The sequence below is a fragment of the Balearica regulorum genome, unplaced genomic scaffold (genome assembly GCF_011004875.1).
Source record: "Balearica regulorum gibbericeps isolate bBalReg1 unplaced genomic scaffold, bBalReg1.pri scaffold_57_arrow_ctg1, whole genome shotgun sequence".
NCBI classification, from domain to species: Eukaryota; Metazoa; Chordata; class Aves; order Gruiformes; family Gruidae; genus Balearica; species Balearica regulorum.
The window spans coordinates 91570-109284 of record NW_022679074.1 but is presented as its reverse complement, the minus strand read 5'-3'; the positions used below and the strand labels follow the sequence as shown (position 1 = coordinate 109284).

General features: G+C 49.0%; 1 protein-coding gene and 1 pseudogene across 1 annotated transcript; one reads left to right on the top strand and one right to left on the bottom strand.

The window, feature by feature from the left end:
- Positions 1-1548: 1548 nt before the first annotated feature.
- On the bottom strand, positions 1549-2163 carry LOC142599818 (olfactory receptor 14J1-like). The gene has a single exon (XM_075741569.1). It carries the CDS (start codon positions 2161-2163, stop codon positions 1549-1551), a length of 615 nt encoding a protein of 204 aa, XP_075597684.1.
- An 8910-nt stretch (positions 2164-11073) lies between these two features.
- On the top strand, positions 11074-14885 carry LOC142599813 (ribosome maturation protein SBDS-like; annotated as a pseudogene).
- Positions 14886-17715: the final 2830 nt, after the last annotated feature.

Genomic DNA, 17715 nt, shown 5'->3' with positions numbered 1-17715 from the left:
AACTTGCTGATGTTTCTTTCTCGTGGCTTGTTCACCTTTCTCCTTTTTTTTCCCCCTCCCTTTAGGTGGTGTCAGTGAACAGAACATAAAACCATCCATCTTTTCCTTTGTTACCTTCTAAATCATTGATTATTTTTTTTATCTTCTTTGGAATATTTATCTGGCTCGAAATCAGAATTTGGAATTTGAAGTTTACCATCCGGAATTAAGGCTGCCATCACTTTACCTTTTTCTGCTGCTTTTCTAGCTTCTGAGTCTGCCAATTTTGCCAGTCTCTTGGTCAGTGTTACCTTTTTGGTGCCCTTTACAATGCATAATAGCTACTTTTTCTGCAAGATTTATGGCTTCTAGTAACTTTAGAATCTCTTTTGCATGTTTAATATATTTTCCTGGAGCAGTGAGAAGTCCTTTTTCCTTCCAGATAGCACCATGGGCATGTACAACCCCAAAGGCATACTTTGAATCTGTCCAGATATTAATCTTCTTCCCTCTTGCCAGCTCTAACGCTCGGGTTAGGGCAATGATTTCAGCCTTTTGTGCTGATGTCCCTGCAGGTAATGATTTTGCTTCGATGACCTTTTGGGTAGTGGTCACACCATACCCCGCTTGGCGTTCTCTGTGTTTCATAAAGCTGCTTCTGTCTGTATACCAGGAGTCCTCAGCATCGTGGAGCGGCTCCTCTTTTAGATCGGGGTGGCTGGAATATACCGCTTGCATTGTTTTTAAACACTCGTGGACCACCGGCTCCGAGATTTCCCCGCAAAGGAAAGAAGCTGGGTTCACCATGTTAGTGGTGACTATAGTTACATCATCTTGTTCCACTAGTATGGCTTGGTATTTCAGAAATCTAGAGGGGGAAAGCCAACGTCCTCCTTTTTGTTCTAACACAGCTGACTTTTGGGCCCAAACCCCATCTATGCCCACTTCTTCCATCTCCACCCGACCCCAGGAGCATGCTGTCCCTGCAGAACTACCGGGTTCTCCAGACAGCTCCAGATTCCCCTCCTAGAAGATGGGTGTCTTGAATGTCACCTAGGGGAAAGCCCTGGGTACATCCTGCACTCACACTCACCATCTTCACTCTCACCAGACATTGACTCATAAGTCCAGTCCTATGTCTCTAAAAGGTCACAAAAAAAATTTGAGCTTTTTACTCCTAAACACACGGAGGAAGAGGAACTTCAGGGGTGCAGCTCCTCAGGCCTCTTTGGAGAAAGAGCCCAGCCTGAAAGCACTGCACCGGGAGGATCCCACTTTGTTACAGAGGTGCTATGAGAGAGGCTCGCTCTGAGCAGTGTTAATGCACCTTAGTAAGGGCAGCAGGTGACACAAAACAGGTACATGCCTCAGATGAAGTGACACAAATGTCAACAGTTCTCTAGGAACATAATAACCACCAATGACAATAACAACAGCAATAATGATAATGGTAATGATAGTTAAAAAAAAGAAATTAAACAAAAAACAAACAGAACAAGAACAAGAACAAAAACTCCCAAACCCACAAAAGCCAAAAAATTCAAACCCAGTCTGTAGTCAGTGTTAGAATCAATTGTGGAGAGAGGTAGTAAATATTTCCCTACAGAAAAATGTCCATGGAATCACTTTCTTGATGGTATCTTTGAGCTCTTGGTTCCTCATGCTGTAGATGAGGGGGTTCACTGCTGGGGGCAGCACCGAGTACAGAACTGCCACCACCAGGTCCAGGGATGGGGAGGAGATGGAGGGGGGCTTCAGGTAGGCAAACATGCCAGTGCTGATGAACAGGGCGACCACGGCCAGGTGAGGGAGGCACGTGGAAAAGGCTTTGTGCCATCCCTGCTCCGAGGGGATCCTCAGCACGGCCCTGAAGATCTGCACATAGGACACCACAATGAACACAAAACACCCAAAAGCTAAACAGGCATTAAACACAAGAAGCCAAATCTCCCTGAGGTAGGAGTGTGAGCAGGAGAGCTTGAGGATCTGGGGGATTTCACAGAAGAACCGTCCCACAGCATTGCCCTGGCAGAGGGGTATGGAAAATGTATTGGCCGTGTGCAGCAGAGCATTGAGAAACCCACTGCCCCAGGCAGCTGCTGCCATGTGGACACAAGCTCTGCTGCCCAGGAGGGTCCTGTAGTGCAGGGGTTGGCAGATGGCAACGTAGCGGTCGTAGGCCATGACGGTGAGAAGGGAAAACTCTGTATTAGCACAGAAAACAAAAAAAAAGACCTGTGCAGCACATCCTGCATAGGAGATGTCCCTGGTGTCCCACAAGGAATTGGCCATGGACTTGGGGAGAGTGGTGGAGATGGAGCCCAGGTTGAGGAGGGAGAGTTTGATGAGATCACTCACTAATTATCATCACGAGCAAAACAGACTGAACACAGAGAGGGAATTCATCTAATTTTTTTACTAAGCAAAACAGAGTAGAGGAATGAGAAATAAAATCCAATCTTAAAACACCTGCTCCCACCCCTCCCAACTTCCCGGGCTCAACTTCACTCCCGGCTTCAACCTCCGCCCCCCCTCAGCGGCACAGGGGCATAGGGAATGGGGGTTACGGTCAGTTCCTCACGCGGTGTTTCTGCCACTTCTTCCTCCTCAGGGGGAGGACTCCTCTCATCGTTCCCCTGCTCCAGCATGGAGTCCCTCTCACGGGAGACAGTCCTTCACCAACTGCTCCAGCGTGGGTCTCTCCCACGGGGTGCAGACCTTCAGGAGCAGACTGCTCCAGCGTGGGTCCCCCATGGGGTCACAAGTCCTGTCAGCAAACCTGCTCTGGCGTGGGCTCCTCTCTCCACAGATCCACAGGTCCTGCCAGGAGCCTGCTCCAGCGCGGGCTTCCCATGGGCTTCCACCTCCTCCCCCTCCTTCTGCACTGACCTTGGTGTCTGCAGATGTTCTTACATCTTCTCACTCCTCTCTCTGGCTGCAGAAGCGCTCTCTAACTGTTTTTTTTTTCTCTTTCTTAAATATGTTATCCCAGAGGTGCTGATTGGCTTGGCCTTGGCCAGCGGCGGGTCCGTCTTGGAGCCGGCTGGCATTGGCTCTGTCAGACGCAGGGGAAGCTCCTAGCAGCTTCTCACAGAAGCCACCCCTGTAGCCCCCCCGCTACCAAAACCTTGCCACGCAAAACCAACACAGCTCCAATGGAAGATTTTACTCTTACTTAACACTGGAATATCATGCTGGCCTAAGGTGTGGATGAGCTATCCCTTCTTTGTGTCCATCTCGTGTTTTTAATTTTATAGTAGCTTCCCGGTGATCGCGTAGAGAAGCGGGAAGTAATCCAAAGGCTCATCCCGAGTGGGTGATTAATGCAGTCCAAACTCCCAATTCTTATACTGCTGGACAACTAACTGCGTTAATGTTTGAGAATATTTTTACCCCTTAGGTAACCTTAAAACGACACCAATTTGTCCTAGAAAATATTACCTGGCAGGTACATCTTTTAAGTAACTGGACACGATATGCTTTTGGAGAATTAGGGGAAAACATAAAGTTTTCAGCGCGCGCCCACCACCTGAAGACTACAACTATGAGCAGAGAACATCGCTGGATGCAAGGGTGGTGATATCTTTTCTCTCTCTCTCTCTTTTCCTATCACCCTCTTTGTCTCTAACTTAATTTGCGGCACATTAGGGTAATATTGTCACACATTTTGCTAAACCCTTACCTTTCATAGTTCTGCTAAGTTTTGAGCATTGTTATGACCTTTGCCAAGCCTCTCTCTTTTGTAGTTCCACTGAATTTTAAGTAAATTTATGATTACTTTGAACCTCTAAAGTAATTGTCGTTCCTTCTGATTACTGCGCAGAGAATTAAAAAGTTAACCTCACCCCCTGAGTGGGACAGGACAGCAAGGAAAGATTTCTGTGTCGATTTGAGAAGTCTAAAAGTGACCCACAGAGAACCCAGTCATCTGGAGGGTACATCCATACTGACCACATGGCCCGTGGACTGAGCTGCGAGATAGGGAAGCTCCTGATGTCGGCTTCAAAGCAAGCCTCTTCCATCTGGTTTTGCTCCAGGTGGCTGCTTGGTTGCCATGTGTTTTAAAAAAGACAATAGCACTGGGAATTCAGCTTGGGGGTTGGAGAGGGAGAGAAGAAGCAAGCATGTCTTTCCGAAGGGCAACTGCTTGGTGCTGGGAAGGACGCCCCTCTGTAGCAGCGCCAGCGTAGCTTACGGGTGATGCAAAGCTGAGAGGATCTCCCAAGTCAGCGCTGCAGGAACGTGGCAGTTTGAGGACCTTGTTACAGCTCTTCTTTTGAATATCACTGTTGCTCAGGCAGGGTGAGAGCTTTGGTTTCCATTCATGTTATCTCCGGGAGGAGATAGCCATGGGAACCACCGCTGCTTATGCAGTTCTGTGCAAAACAAGTCTGTGACATGAGAAGAAAGATTTGGAAGACTTTTCTACAGCCTTCCAAATGATTTTGCATGCTCAAGTAAAAGAAAATCATCTCAGTTACTGAGATTGAATTAACTTTTTATTTTCCCTCTCCTTCAGGCCCATCCGAGGAAAATGGAGGAACAAATTGTATAGGGGACATTTGGGACTGGAGGGGGTGTAGATGTGAGATTTCAAGTAGTTTGTCCACGACAATAGTGAGAGAGACTGTATTGTTCCATTGCATTTAGGGTTTTCTGAAAATGAATTGAGCAGTGGGTTTCCAGGTTATATAAAAGGCACTTGAAGGATCGCAGAAACACCACTGAGATCAGATGGAATAGTGCTAGGAAAAGGAAGGGCAAAGTAGCATACATCCAATAGAGAAAGGTGAGCAGGAGAAAAGGACTGACTTGACGCTTAAAGATGTCTGTATACCAAGAGCAAATAAGCTGTAACAGCACTTTTCAGCTTTCTGTAGGAAATCTGATCCAGGCTTGCCTAGCAGCAAGCCTTTTGGGCTGTTTAGTGTTTTCCGTCATGGATTTTCTCTGGATGGAATGTTGACAAGTGGCTTGCGTTCGAAATCTCGGCGTACGCGCCCGCTGTCCCTGTGACACAGGTGTAGCCCAGCCAGCCTCCCGTAAGGTCCTGCATGGGCAAGTGTGCCTCAGCCGTGCCCCTGACGAACGTACACACCAGTCTCAACACTAGCTGATGTGTGAAGGAGCCCCATCTCCTGTGGCGGGTAGAGCTAACTGCCTGCTGCTGATCCTCCGTCAGCTCTCCCAGACACACATCAGTCTGTACAGCCTTAGCACATATGTCGGAGAAAGAACAGAAAGTGCAGAAAATTAGCCGAATGAACTTTTTTTAACACCTTTATTGTATAATATTACACTGCAGGACTAACATCAGGCTTAGTGAGAATGTTTCATTCTCCACTCTCGCAAGCTTTAAGCAAATACTGATAACTGATATAAACGAGCAATATCAGGGCAGCAAGTAAGGTCTTTGAAATCTTTGAAATTGTTGTGGGTTTTTTTTCTTTTAGTCGCTTTAAGACTTGAGTTACAGGAAGCCAGTTTCTCATCTGCTATGCCAGTCAGCACAGTAAGCTTATCTGAACATCCCACTATTAGCCCAACTGAGTTACATGAAAGTCACATTTGCAGTTGGTGCTTCCATTTAACTGGACTGTTACAGGGCAGATCTTTTCTTGTGATATCTCTTGCTCTCTTTACAAAAACAAATAAAAATAATGGTTTACAGCATAGCTCTGCTCTGAAAATGTTAGCCGCTATAGCTAAACACTGAGAACAGCTAATGGATGCTGTGTGCTTTTTTCCAAATTAAAGAGCATGGGCAAGTTCAGAAATTTTTTATAGAGATAATATGAAGATGAATTAAGAACATAAATGAATTCAGGTGGAATTTCTCTGTATCTGCTAAAATGCTCCCTTTCTTCTTCCCCTTGAGGTATAGTCCATTTAGTGGAAGACTGTTCTCTAAGTACTGGAGACCTTGACCGTGAACGGTATCTTCTGTATGGGGGTGCCCTTGCCCCTGAACGGTGATAACCATCTGACCTTGACCTACAACGATTGTGACGACTCTTCCCTTCGCCTCTTCTTGGATATGGTGGCGATCGCAAGTGGCAACGAGAGTGGGAATGACTAAATGATTGACAGCAGGAGCCAGTGTGGGAGAAGCACTACAGGGAGACTTGGACCTTAAAAAAACCCAAACAAAATGACCAAAACCATAGATGAAGTTAATTCAAAACAGTCACTAGGATGGGAAAGAAGACCTAAAACTTGAGGGACCTCAAGTTTGGTGGCCTCCTGGAGAAGAAACAATTACCGTGAGAGATTCGGTGCTTAGAGAGAACAGTGCCTGCCTGGAGTTTGGTCCTCAAAAACCTTTGCAGAAAGGTATGTCCTGAAGGAGCACCAAAATAGCTTGCTAGTGACTCACACAAAAGGAACTCGGGGGAAGACTGCTGCCCCTGCCCGGTTTTGGTTGGGAGGTGTCTGCAGGAATGGTGGGCTGGCTGGTGTTAGGTGTTTCAAAGGTGCTATGTGGCCACAGCACCACTTGTCTCACCCCTGCCTCAGCATCCAGGGCCACCTTGGCCCCAAGTGTCACTGAAAGGACAGGCAGCCTTGTGCCGGGTACACAAGGGGTGTGTAAGGCTGTCCCTTACCGCTGGGAGAGAGGGAGGGAATCGCTCCGGTGATAAAAGAGCTGCAGGAACAGGGGGTAAGTATTCAAACTCACTCCCCTGATCACTCCCCAGTGTGGCCAGTTCACAAACCAAATGGGAAGTGGCGCCTAATGATCGATTATTGGCCCTTAAACACAGGCACTAGTCCCCTGACAGCGGCCCTGCCTAATACAGCCCAACTGCTTGTCACCATACTGTTACCGGAAAGCGGCAAAAGAATTCACTCTCTAAGACCTATTTTCAAGTTTTAGAAAGCAGGCATTCTTTATTGCAGCGCCTGGTGCACGGGTTGCAGAGCTTTCACTTCTACAACAGTATCCACTGTGCTCACAACATACACTGACATCTGGATCCCTTTTTTCACAAAGCTGCTCCCATCTGTAGATTAGCTCCCAGGCTGGGTTTTCCAGAGGAGTGTCTTTCAGGTCAGGTCGACTGGAATACACTTCCTCAATGGTCTGTAAACAGTCCTGTGTGGGTTCCTCTTCTTCCAGTTGTCAGGATGACAGGAAAACTGCCAGCTTTACGACTGCAGTGGATTTCAAAACAGCATCATCTTGCTCGAGAAGCGCCACTTCAACATCCAGCTCGGAGACAGCCAGTGCCCACCTTTCTGGTCCAGGACAGTGAGTACCATGTGTGGTACAAAACCAGCCAATCCTTTGTCCCGGTCTCAGTTTCCAGGCTTCTTGAATTAGCGGCACAGTAGCAGCCACAGCTTTCAGACATCCTGGCCATCCTCTGCTGGGATTGTCCAATGGCTTGGAGAAATAGGCCACAGCGTGTCTGTTGCCTCCCAACATCTGAGAGAGCACCCCCAGAGCTACAGCTTGCCGCTCATGAACAAACAATCCAAAGGTTTTGGTTAGAGCCGGGAGTCCTAAAGCTGGTGCTTTCACCGGAGTCCTTTTTAGTTGTTTGAAAGCATTTCGTGGTCCCATTCCAAAAGTTCAGGTGGTGAATTTTTCCATAGTTCATAGAAAGGTTTCACAATGAGTCCATAACTGGCGATCCGCAGCCTGCACCACCCCACTATTCCAAGGAAGGTTCGCAGTTCGTGTGTGCGTTCTGGGGCTCTGGGAGCTGACAGATAGCTGCTTTTCTCTCTGTGCTCAAGCTTCTTTGTCCTTTTAAAAGTTCAAATCCCAAGGATTTAACAGATTCTTGTGTGATTTGAGCTTTTTCTTTCGAAACTCAGTAACCGTTTAAGACCAGAAAATTCAAAAGATCCATGGTTAATTGTAAGCCTTCTTCCCAGGTTACAGTTGCAATGAAAATATCATCCACACACTGCAACACAGTCCCTGTTTTATGTTTTCTTGTCCAGGTTTCCAATTTTTTGGTTAATTGATTTCCAAATATTGTGGGACTATTTTTAAATCCCTGTGGCAACACTGTCCAAGTGTACTGTGATTTGCAACCCATTTCTGGGTCTTCCCACTCAAAGGCAAATATATGTTGACTTTCTCCCTTGAGAGGTATGCAGAAAAAGGCATCTTTCAAATCTAGAACTGTGAACCACTCTTGTTTTTAGCCTGATTCTAGCCTCCAGTTTCAAAGGATATTGGTTTTGCCTCACCGGCTTCATTCCTGCTTTGGGTTCAAGCTTTAACGGTTTGGCGTTAGCTTTACCAGATGCTTGTACAAGTTTAGATTCAGGAATTAACACCTCGACCTCCCCATCTTTACAGGTGATTTGTGCTTCCAATTTACTCCATAGGTCCCGTCTCAAGAGTGATATAGGACATTCAGGCATATAGAAAAAATGGTGAGTTACTCATTGTTTTTCGAGCTTAAAATTTAAAGGATGGGAAAAGGCACGCTGTTCCGCTTTCCCTGTGGCACTCACAATGTTTACTGTAGCATCGCTCAATTGTCTTTGACAAGTCACAAGTTACCCCAGTATCTACAAGAAAATCTATTTTCCATTTCCCCAGCTCTGCTGTGGGGTTCTGCTGGGGAGGTTTCCCCCGGTCCCCTTCAGGACTTAGTTCAGGGGAGCTGACGTGGAAAGGGAGCTGCTTCTTGATCGTATGGTGCCTCTTCCAGAACCTCTCGACTGATAGGAATAGGAGCCCTAAAACGGTCCTTAATCTTCCCAACGCCCCAGTTCTTTACAATAGGCACACTGATTATCTCCTAAGGTATTCCTGGTATTTTGTGCTGGAGGGGCCTCGCCTCTCCCCCCATAGTATTGCCGTCCTCCCCTGAAGTTACTGTTTGCTGACGCTCCCTGCAGTGCAGCTCTCACGTTACCCTCTCTTTCCCTGTCTCTCCGTGCCTGTCCCCGCTCTTGTTGGTTTTCTCCTTGCTCTTCTCTAATTTCCTTCCCTTTGTCCCTGTTATCAAAAACCAGCCATGCAACTTCCAACATCTTTCATTCATTCCAAATCATCCTCCTCATCACGCTCGCACTTCAAACCCCGTTGCCCTGGACTACAAGCAGAGCAACACCTTCACAGCCTCCCGCTACCTTGTCCTGCAACAACTTTTTCCTTTCCCCATTCTCTTTAACCACTTCTTGGTTATTATACATGTTCCCAGCCCTTTCCAACAACTTGCTCAAATTCCTCCAATCTTCCAATATCTAGAGATGCCTGTTCCACAACAGATAAATGCTAACTGCAAGGCATCTCCCTCCTTTTCAGGATCTTCCCTGTAAATACCCACCAGCTTTTCCCACAAGCATAAATCCATCACTGAGAAGGGTACTTTAACGGTCACTGGTCCCTCTGCCCCTACTGCCTGTCCCAGCAGAGCTTGCACAACTCGACTTCCCCATCCTCCCCTCGTTCTCCCTGCAATAGCACTGAATTTCTCATTTCCAGCAAAAGATTCCCCTTCATCAGAAACATCCTCCTCGCCCGGTCCTCCGTATTGGACGCACCATTGACTGATACTACACGCCGAACAACAACGCTTAGAGAGTTTCTGATGATCTTTTGCCAAGGTCAGAACCAAAGGATCTCTCCGTATTCATCTACATTCCCTGCTCCATTCAGGATGATCTCCTAAAGCAGAGAATAAATCAACATAGGGAACTTCATCCCATTTTCCTTCCCCTCTTAAGAACAACAACAACTGTAACAGAGTATCGTAAAAGTCCCATTAACCGGCCACTTTTCTCCCTCATTCAGTCCATACAACGGCCACCACTGATTACAATATTTGATTAGATCCTCCTTCTTTGCCACTCCTCCTGGGGGTCCTGCTATTTGCTTCCAATTTACTAAAAGGCACCCAAGAGGAGATGATTCTTTAAGATCAATTCCCTTTTAGAAGTTCCAGTTCCCATTTGAAACAGAGGGCACAAACCAATTTCACCCCAGCTTTTTACAACAATAATACACACTTACGAACACTACAACAACAAACACAAAACCACACCATTACGATCACGGCCGTGTTCAACATTCAACAGACAAACTTCCCAGCTTCGGTTTCAGGAAGGAGACTTACCCTTCAGTTTCAATCCAAGGGTGCTTTCCCTTTGCCCCAGGGATACAGCCCAACCCTGCACAGCTTTCCCTACGACCAACAGGCAGGCAACAGAAAATAATACTGAAAGAATGCCTTTGCCTTAGTGATGGTCCTTGCTCAGAACTCTCTGCTCCGGGGATCGCAGGTTCTCCCCGAGAATCCCTCGGTGCCGGCTGGAGGTCCTGCGATCCCTCGGATCCGCCGATGTTCCAGAACACTGTCCCGTCTGGGGTGCCAAAATCTGTTACCGGAAAGCAGCAAAAGAGTTCACTCCCTAAGACTTCTTTTCAAGTTTTGGAAAGCAGGCATTCTTTATTGCAGCGCTGGGTGCAGGGGGGATAACTCCACCTAAGGTGCACACCCAAAAGACAAAACCAGCAAGTATTTCCACTATGTTCATAGACATATTCAGTATCTTTCCCTGTAGTGCTTATCACAGTCATGGATTTCCCGGGAACTCGTCAGCATATGCTAATGTCTTTCCCCCGTGTTTGTTGGCACCTCCGGGTGGTCGGCGCGGGGGCGGGGGGGGGGGGGGAGCGGGGAGGGTGTGTGTCTGTGTGTGTCTTCAGACTCACTCCTGGTATCACATCTACCTTATCCCTCAAGGCTGGTTTTGGGATCACCTTGTAACTCTTGTATCTTTGTGCATCTGTTCTTCCAAGGCCGAGCTGTTTAAAATGAGATTGTTCCAGAGCTTCTTATCTTACAACTAATTATTTTCTAAGGGACAATGGTTTCCCTTTTGTTTGGTTACATCGATTGAGCAATGGCTCTAATTGCTTGAATTGATCTTAGTATCTCAATAGTCACAGGTATCAGTCCCTAAGCCAATGCGATCTTAAAACTTGGAATTTCTTTGGTTTTTTCTTCAATAATTTCTTAGGGATATGAGGCTTGCGTGGGTGCGCAGCTTGTCCTGTCCTTTCTGTTCATAATTCTGAACCCGCTGGCTGGTGTAGAAGAATGGTCGTGTGACAAAAGCGGCATGAAGTTTGCCCCTGTGCTGGATTTGTCCCGTGGTAAAGGAGTCCATCTGTTATTCCGGTGCGAAAGATGTTTGATGAGTGTACCGCGCGATCAGAACTTGCTCTTAGTCGCACGGTTTAGTTTTAGGTAGTCCTGCGAGGAGCAGGGGCTTGGACTCGGTGACACTGATGGGTCCCTGCCGACTAGAGATACTCTATGAAATCTTCCTGGTTAAAAATGAGCTGCTTGTAACAGAGAATTCACTTCACGTGGCTTTGTGCAAGGACCGTCGTCTTACAATAGCTTGCTCTTTTGGTTTGTTTGGGGTTTTTTTGGGGTTTTTTTTTTTGTCTTTTGCCAGAGCTATGAGAAAAGCTCTGTCCAGAGCTGCGGAGACGGAATCAACTGTCCCTCTGCCTCATCCTGTGAGACCGGAAGACACTGAGTAACTGTAAGCTGTGATGCTCAGGCAAATGACTAAGAGAGCTTTTTCTTTTTAAAATAAAGGCTTGCTGTCTCTTTTGCCCTGCCGGCTGCGTTTGCGCTTCCTTTGCAGGGGGCGAGGGGCTGTGCTGGAGGGCAGGGGAGGAGGTGTGGGGGGGTCAGGCGATGGCCCCCTGCTCCTGCTGGGCTCCAGCCGTGGGTTGGGGCTGGAGGAGCCCCAGGGGCGGGCAGTGAGGCTGCTGGCCACGGCCCCTCGCGGTGAGGGGCAGCCGGCGTGCAGGGGCTGCTGTGAGCCGAGGGAGGAGCAGAGGCGGCGCCGGGCTGCGGCTGCCCCGAGGGAGAAGGTGAGCGGGGCAGCGGGATGGACCGGCGGGTCCCGGGGAAAGCCCCGAGGAGGGGCGGGGGGGCGGCGGGGTCCGTGTCACAGAGGGGAGGGGGGCTGTCCGGAGCCGGGTGGCGGGTGGGGGGGTGCGCGCCGTGTCGGAGCCGGGCGGCGGGGGCTGCCCGGAGCCGGCGGGCGTCCGCGCCGAGTCGGAGGCGGCTGAGGGGAGCTGGCGGGGGGGGTCCGGCCCGGAGCCGCGCTGCGGAGCTCGGGGCTGCCGTGGCGGCTCGGCGGGGCTTTCGGGGGAGTCGGCGCGAGGGCACGGGACGGTGTCCCCGCAGGGTCAGGCGGCGTGGAAGGCTGCCTCCCGCGGCGTGCCGGGAGCTGCAGGCTTGGGGCACGGGGCTGCTGGTCGGCCACATTGGCTCCCCGGAGCATGCCGGGAAGTGTAGTCCCACGGCGCTCGGCTGCCAGGCGGCGCTTGTTTCCTTCTCTCTCTCCCTCTCTCTCTGCCTGGCCCCCCGGCCACTGTTTTCGCATTCCTCCCCCTCGGTCCTGTAGCCCGTTGGTACTTCTGCCGTCTCTGGCTCTCTCTGTCCGACTCCTCGTTCCTGTTGTTCAAGGTCTTCCTTCTCGGCTCCGTAGCGAGTCCTCGTGTCACCGAAATCCAGGAATAAACCTCGTGACACCAATGTAGTGTTAAAAGGCAGGCATTCTTTATTGCAGCGCTGGTTGCACGGGGGTTAGCTCCACCCAACGTGCATGCCAGGTGATCACCAACACACAGGTTATGTAGGATCAAAACATGCATATTCATCGTTTTTCTCTGAAAAGGCAGTCCTAGGATAATCATTTCTTAGAATCCATTTCCATATTCTCCTCCCTGTCACGCATGCTCAGTGATTGGAGTCGGTGGTCCTCAAGGATCTCTGGTGGTCGTCAGTGGTCTCGCACCCGTGTCCGCTGGGTGACCCTTTTCTTGTGGGCATGAGCAGTACCCTTGCTGTGGATGCACCTGTCCATAACGACTTCATAAGATTAATACCTCCGAACCTATTGTTCAGTTGGGTAGGGACTGTCCATGGAACAGAGCAGCATTGTACCTTGCCATGGTCAGTTAGCTTCATTACCTATTACCTTGGTTACAAACTAATTATCTCAACCTGATTCTATAGCTTCTGTTTCACGGTCCCTATCCCGCGGTTACACTGTCTGTCACAACGATGTACGTTATTCATATGGTTATTCTTTTTCTGTGCTGCACATCAAACCGTTCAAGCAGTTGTGAAATTTAACAGAGTTACAAGAGTTTTCACTCTTTAGGCTGTGATGTTTATTAAATTATGTGTTACTTCCATAATACATTCTACATTTTGATATGATAAATAGTATCTATTTATTCTAGTGAATATTTTGTTTTTGTTTTTCCTGTACAGATTTTATCAAAAGGGGAGCTGCAGGTCCAAAGAACGACAGGCAGAGCTGGAGCAGATGTTTAGAGACATTGCGACTATTGTGGCTGACAAAGGTGTGGATCCCGAAACAAAGAGGCCATACACAGCAATCCTTACCGAAAGAGCCGTGACGGACGTTCACTACTCGGTCAAACCACACAAGAGCACGAAGCAGCAGGTCAGTTTTCTTGCCAAATTGGCCTCTGCTCAGAGGTGTTGCCTTCAAGTGTAATTTCTCCGTTAGCGGTCACAGAGGGAACAGCAAAGCCCTCTGGTCTCACAGGCGCAGAGTGACTCCTCAGGTGGCTGGCAGGTGACTGCTGGGTACGAGCAGCCCCTGACACGCGTGCAGTTTGGTTTCTAACCATTCAGGGAAGGGAGACGGAAAGAAAGGAATTAAAGCAGCGACAGCGATATGCCTGGAACAGAAAAAGAGTCTTAGGATTTATTTTCCTTGAGGTGGTAAATCCGGGTTTGCACCGGAGCCGCCACATGGGTTTCTGTTGTTCTGCTGTGCAACTGCTACGTAACGTTGTTTCAGACAGGTTTGTTTAGTATTGGAAGTGATCTCCAACAGCAAGAACTCTGCCTTTTCTTGTTAATCTCTCAAAATAACGTAATGGCAAGGTCCCTGCGGCAGAGTGGGGGTGATCGGTACTGAGACGTGTGTCTGAAGCTCGTGCAGAGGATCTGAGATTTTGAGCTGTGCCTGTTCTGTAAGCAGGTGTGTAACTGCTCTTTGTTCTGAATGTCTTTACAGGCCCTGGAAGCGATCAGGCAGTTAGAGGAGACCATGGAAATGGAACGTGCTCACATGAGGCTGCGATTTCTTCTTCCAGCACAGGAGGGGAAGAAACTGAGCTTGAGAAGCTCAAGCCCCTGATTAAAGCTATTGAGAACAAAGACTTCGACGAACAGTTGGGAATTGTAAGCGGTCAAGCGATTCTTGTGTTTCCTACTTGATTTGACTACACCTGTACAGTTTAGTGGGAGATGAATTAATCTATGGAATTGGTTTCGATAAGCTGCAAGATTACCAGAGATTCTAAATCAGAGGGGTAGTTTGTAGTTTTTCATTTCACATGACCCTATTGATGAAAGCTTGGAAGTAGCCTTTATTACTCAGAGACTGCTGCTTGGAGCTGAGGAGAAGCCCCGTGTCATTTCTCTTTGCAGCGCCTCTCCTACACCACCGATGATTTCCTTTGCAAATATGGAGCGTTCCTCTTGTGTACTTGGTGGGTCAGGCCTGTATTTTGACAGTGGTTAGTTTGTTCAACAATAGTCTGTGATAAAGTAAAATTTGGTATTGGTAAAAATCTTTCTGAGAACAGACAAGAATCCAGCAATGTCTCTAGTCAAGAGACGTGTCCCCAGCATGGACATGGAACTGCAGAACTGTGGAAAGATGACTTGATAGAAATCGCTGATCAACTCTGCAAAGTCCTTCGTAGGAACTAAACAATGCGGAGTGAGACAAAAGGGAAAGGAACGCTGGGAGTGCTCAGTCTGAAAGACGTGGAGGAAGGAGATGAAAAGCTTGAATAAGGAAAACCTTCCTGGCACAGTTCTACTTGAACAACATCCTACGAAATGACTGGTGTTAGCCACTCTCTTTTTTTTTCCAGTCTCTTGCTGCCACATCTTTTCTGACACTAATCCTTTGGGATTTTTCCATGCAGTGTGGGTTTTTTTTAAATCATTTGACACTCGTTTGTTTACAGATGGGTTTGCCTGTAGGAACATTTGGTGTCAGAGTTGCACTACTGAGGATTGAGTTAGGACTTGATATGGAAGTTACTCTGGCTTTGGTTTGCTTTAATGAAGGGTTGCAGTTGAAGAGCATCTGACCGATACGGTGCCAAGAGGTTTTTCTTGAAGTTGTCGGTGTTGAGCGGAAGATGGCCTGTATGGCTGAGAGGTGGGTTTTGTATGTGAGGAGAGGAACCTGAAGGAAAGGGAGCTGCGTTTTCACTCTGAAACAGGTGCAAAGCGTGGATCGTGTCTGAACTGATCTCATGGCAGTGTGAAAACTGACTTAGCCTTCTGTAATTGGCTGCTCGATAATTAGAGTACTTTAAAGGGCTATTCTTAGAGATTTCCTTCACTGGCTCTAACAGTACTTGCTGACTTAGGAAAAAAAATGTTCTCCAAATAAGGTATTCATAAAATATATTTAGCTACATTAATAAAAATGAACTATCATCTCTTTATATATATTACAGGTAGAGAAAGAAAGAAAAGAATTATTTTTCATTAATAGTCTAGGAGGTCTCTGTGGCCGTGGCGATGCTTTTTGTAGGCTGAAGGCTCAGCCTGCGCTTGTGAGCTGTTCTCACGTGATGAAACGCGTGTGGGACAGGCAGCGGTGGCCCCTGGCTGTTGAGCTAGACGGGCTTTGTTGGGCCGTAATTCCCTGGCGGTAACTGTACATGCTCCTTTTCTTCTCAGTGGGGTAGAGAACAATTCTGGCAGCTGTCCTTTAGCCTCTCTCTTTTTACGCTGCTTTCTAATACATGCTCAGAATTTCCTGATTCTTGAACCATGTTATCCATCTTAAAATGCTTTCTCCTACCCCCAAGGTGATCTTCTGTGGTGTTTCAGTTCTGCCTAGGAAAGTTTAGTGGCACGATGACTATATTTGCCATGTGGACACAGCCTCTGTGGAGATGTCTACACGCGTGGAGAGATTGACAAGATTCCTCGTGCGTACAAACCCTTGACCGCTTGTTTTTCAAGCGGCCATCTCTTCCTGCATACTTTATGAAGTGCTGAAGATGATAATGTTGCTATTTAGCTTGTCACTGGCAATTAGCGCTAACATGCAACTGATAAATCTGCAAATGAGACAACGAGTGAGAGCCTCACTGTCGGTGATGCTTGATTTCACAATCCTGTTGTTTCTTCTTTCCCGATGTTCAACAGCTAGAGCGCAGTCGGATGGCTGCAGGTGAAAGATCTGGAGTTACAGAAACTTAATCTGAGCTGATTTACGAGCTTGGTGCTAGGGAGGCAATTTCCGTATAAAGTCTTTCTGTAAATCAAACGTTGAGGATTTTTTTCTGGTAGAGAGGGCTTGATTTTCTTTATCAACAACTAAATGTGCATGCTTGCCTTTCTTGTCGTATTTGTAGTTCAGCAAGAACGTATGGTGAGCATGGAGATAAATGTCAATATTGGTAGCTGGTTTGTTCTGGCCTGTTTCCACGGTTGTAAGTGCCCGCACAATCGCTTCCTCGCTAATGAACTGTAACTTCCAAAGGTACAGATCTGGGTAGTGGTGGACTCCCCTTGCCATTTGAAATACGCTGGCAGGTGCCAGGAGAGCACTGGACGTGTCTGGGTTACCTGTAGAGGTCTTTTCCCCACAATGGTCCTCGCCCTGTTCCCGGTGGGGCGTGGAGGGTTCCGCGGCTGGGCGGGTTGCAACCGCTGTAGCCACGGTGATGGGAAACAGAGGGGGAGGTGATGGCCAAGCAGGAGGTGTGCGGCATGCCGCAGCTGGAGGTATCACAGCAACAGTTCCACGGGCAACGGGAGCTGGGCTGCGTCCGTGGTCACGGCCCGGCCACGCCCCCACCAGGCATCGGAGCCGTGATGGCTGCCGCGGGGCTGGAGGGCCGAGGTGGGAGCGCCAGCACGGTGCAGGGCCGGAAGGCAAAGCTCAGCCAGCGCGCCCAGGAGCTGCGCACCATGGTCGCCTTGCAAGGTGCTGCCCCTTGGGCTTGGCGGGGGCGGGTGGGGGGCTCTTGGTCCTGCACGGTGCCAACAGCAGTGCCTTAATGTCCTGCAGAGCAAGGGAGGAAGGTTTTTGCCCAGTGCTGTGAGGAAAAGCTCCATCAGAAGAGAAAGCTGCTCCCGCGCCTGCGTGAGGCGGTGCAGGAGGATGTCTGTGCCCTGGGCAGCGTCCAGGCAGTAGCGGTAGGTGCCATCTGCTGTACCCTGCCTGGTGCTGGCCCTGCGGAGCCAGCTCCTCCAGCGGCCCTCTCCAGGAGCAGGATGTGACTTTCCCCAGGCTGGCGGTGATGTTCTCTCTGCCCCTTTCCTGCCCACAGCGCAGCAAGTTGCCCATCGCTGAGGCTTGCGGAGCACAGAGGCACGTGGGCATGGATTTGGCCGGGAAGACGGTGGAGGTAACGGCAGGGTCGGGCGGGTGCGGGCTGCTGGCAGGGGTTGGGGCTCTGGGGACCCTCGGAAGGACGAGGTGCACGGCAGAGGGACCTGGTGCCGGCACAAGGGCAGCACCCCGGGGCTGGTGTGGTGAGAGCCGGGGTTTTCACCTGCAGTCCCATGGGTCCCTTTCCACGGTAGGAGCCATGCGTGCGGGTCCTCCTCTGGCTCCCTGAGCTTCCTTTGCCCCCTGCCGTGTCCCCAGGGCTGCTGGGGTTCCTGCCGGGTCCAGCTGCATCCCTGGGAGAGAGATGCTGTCTGTGCCCTTGAC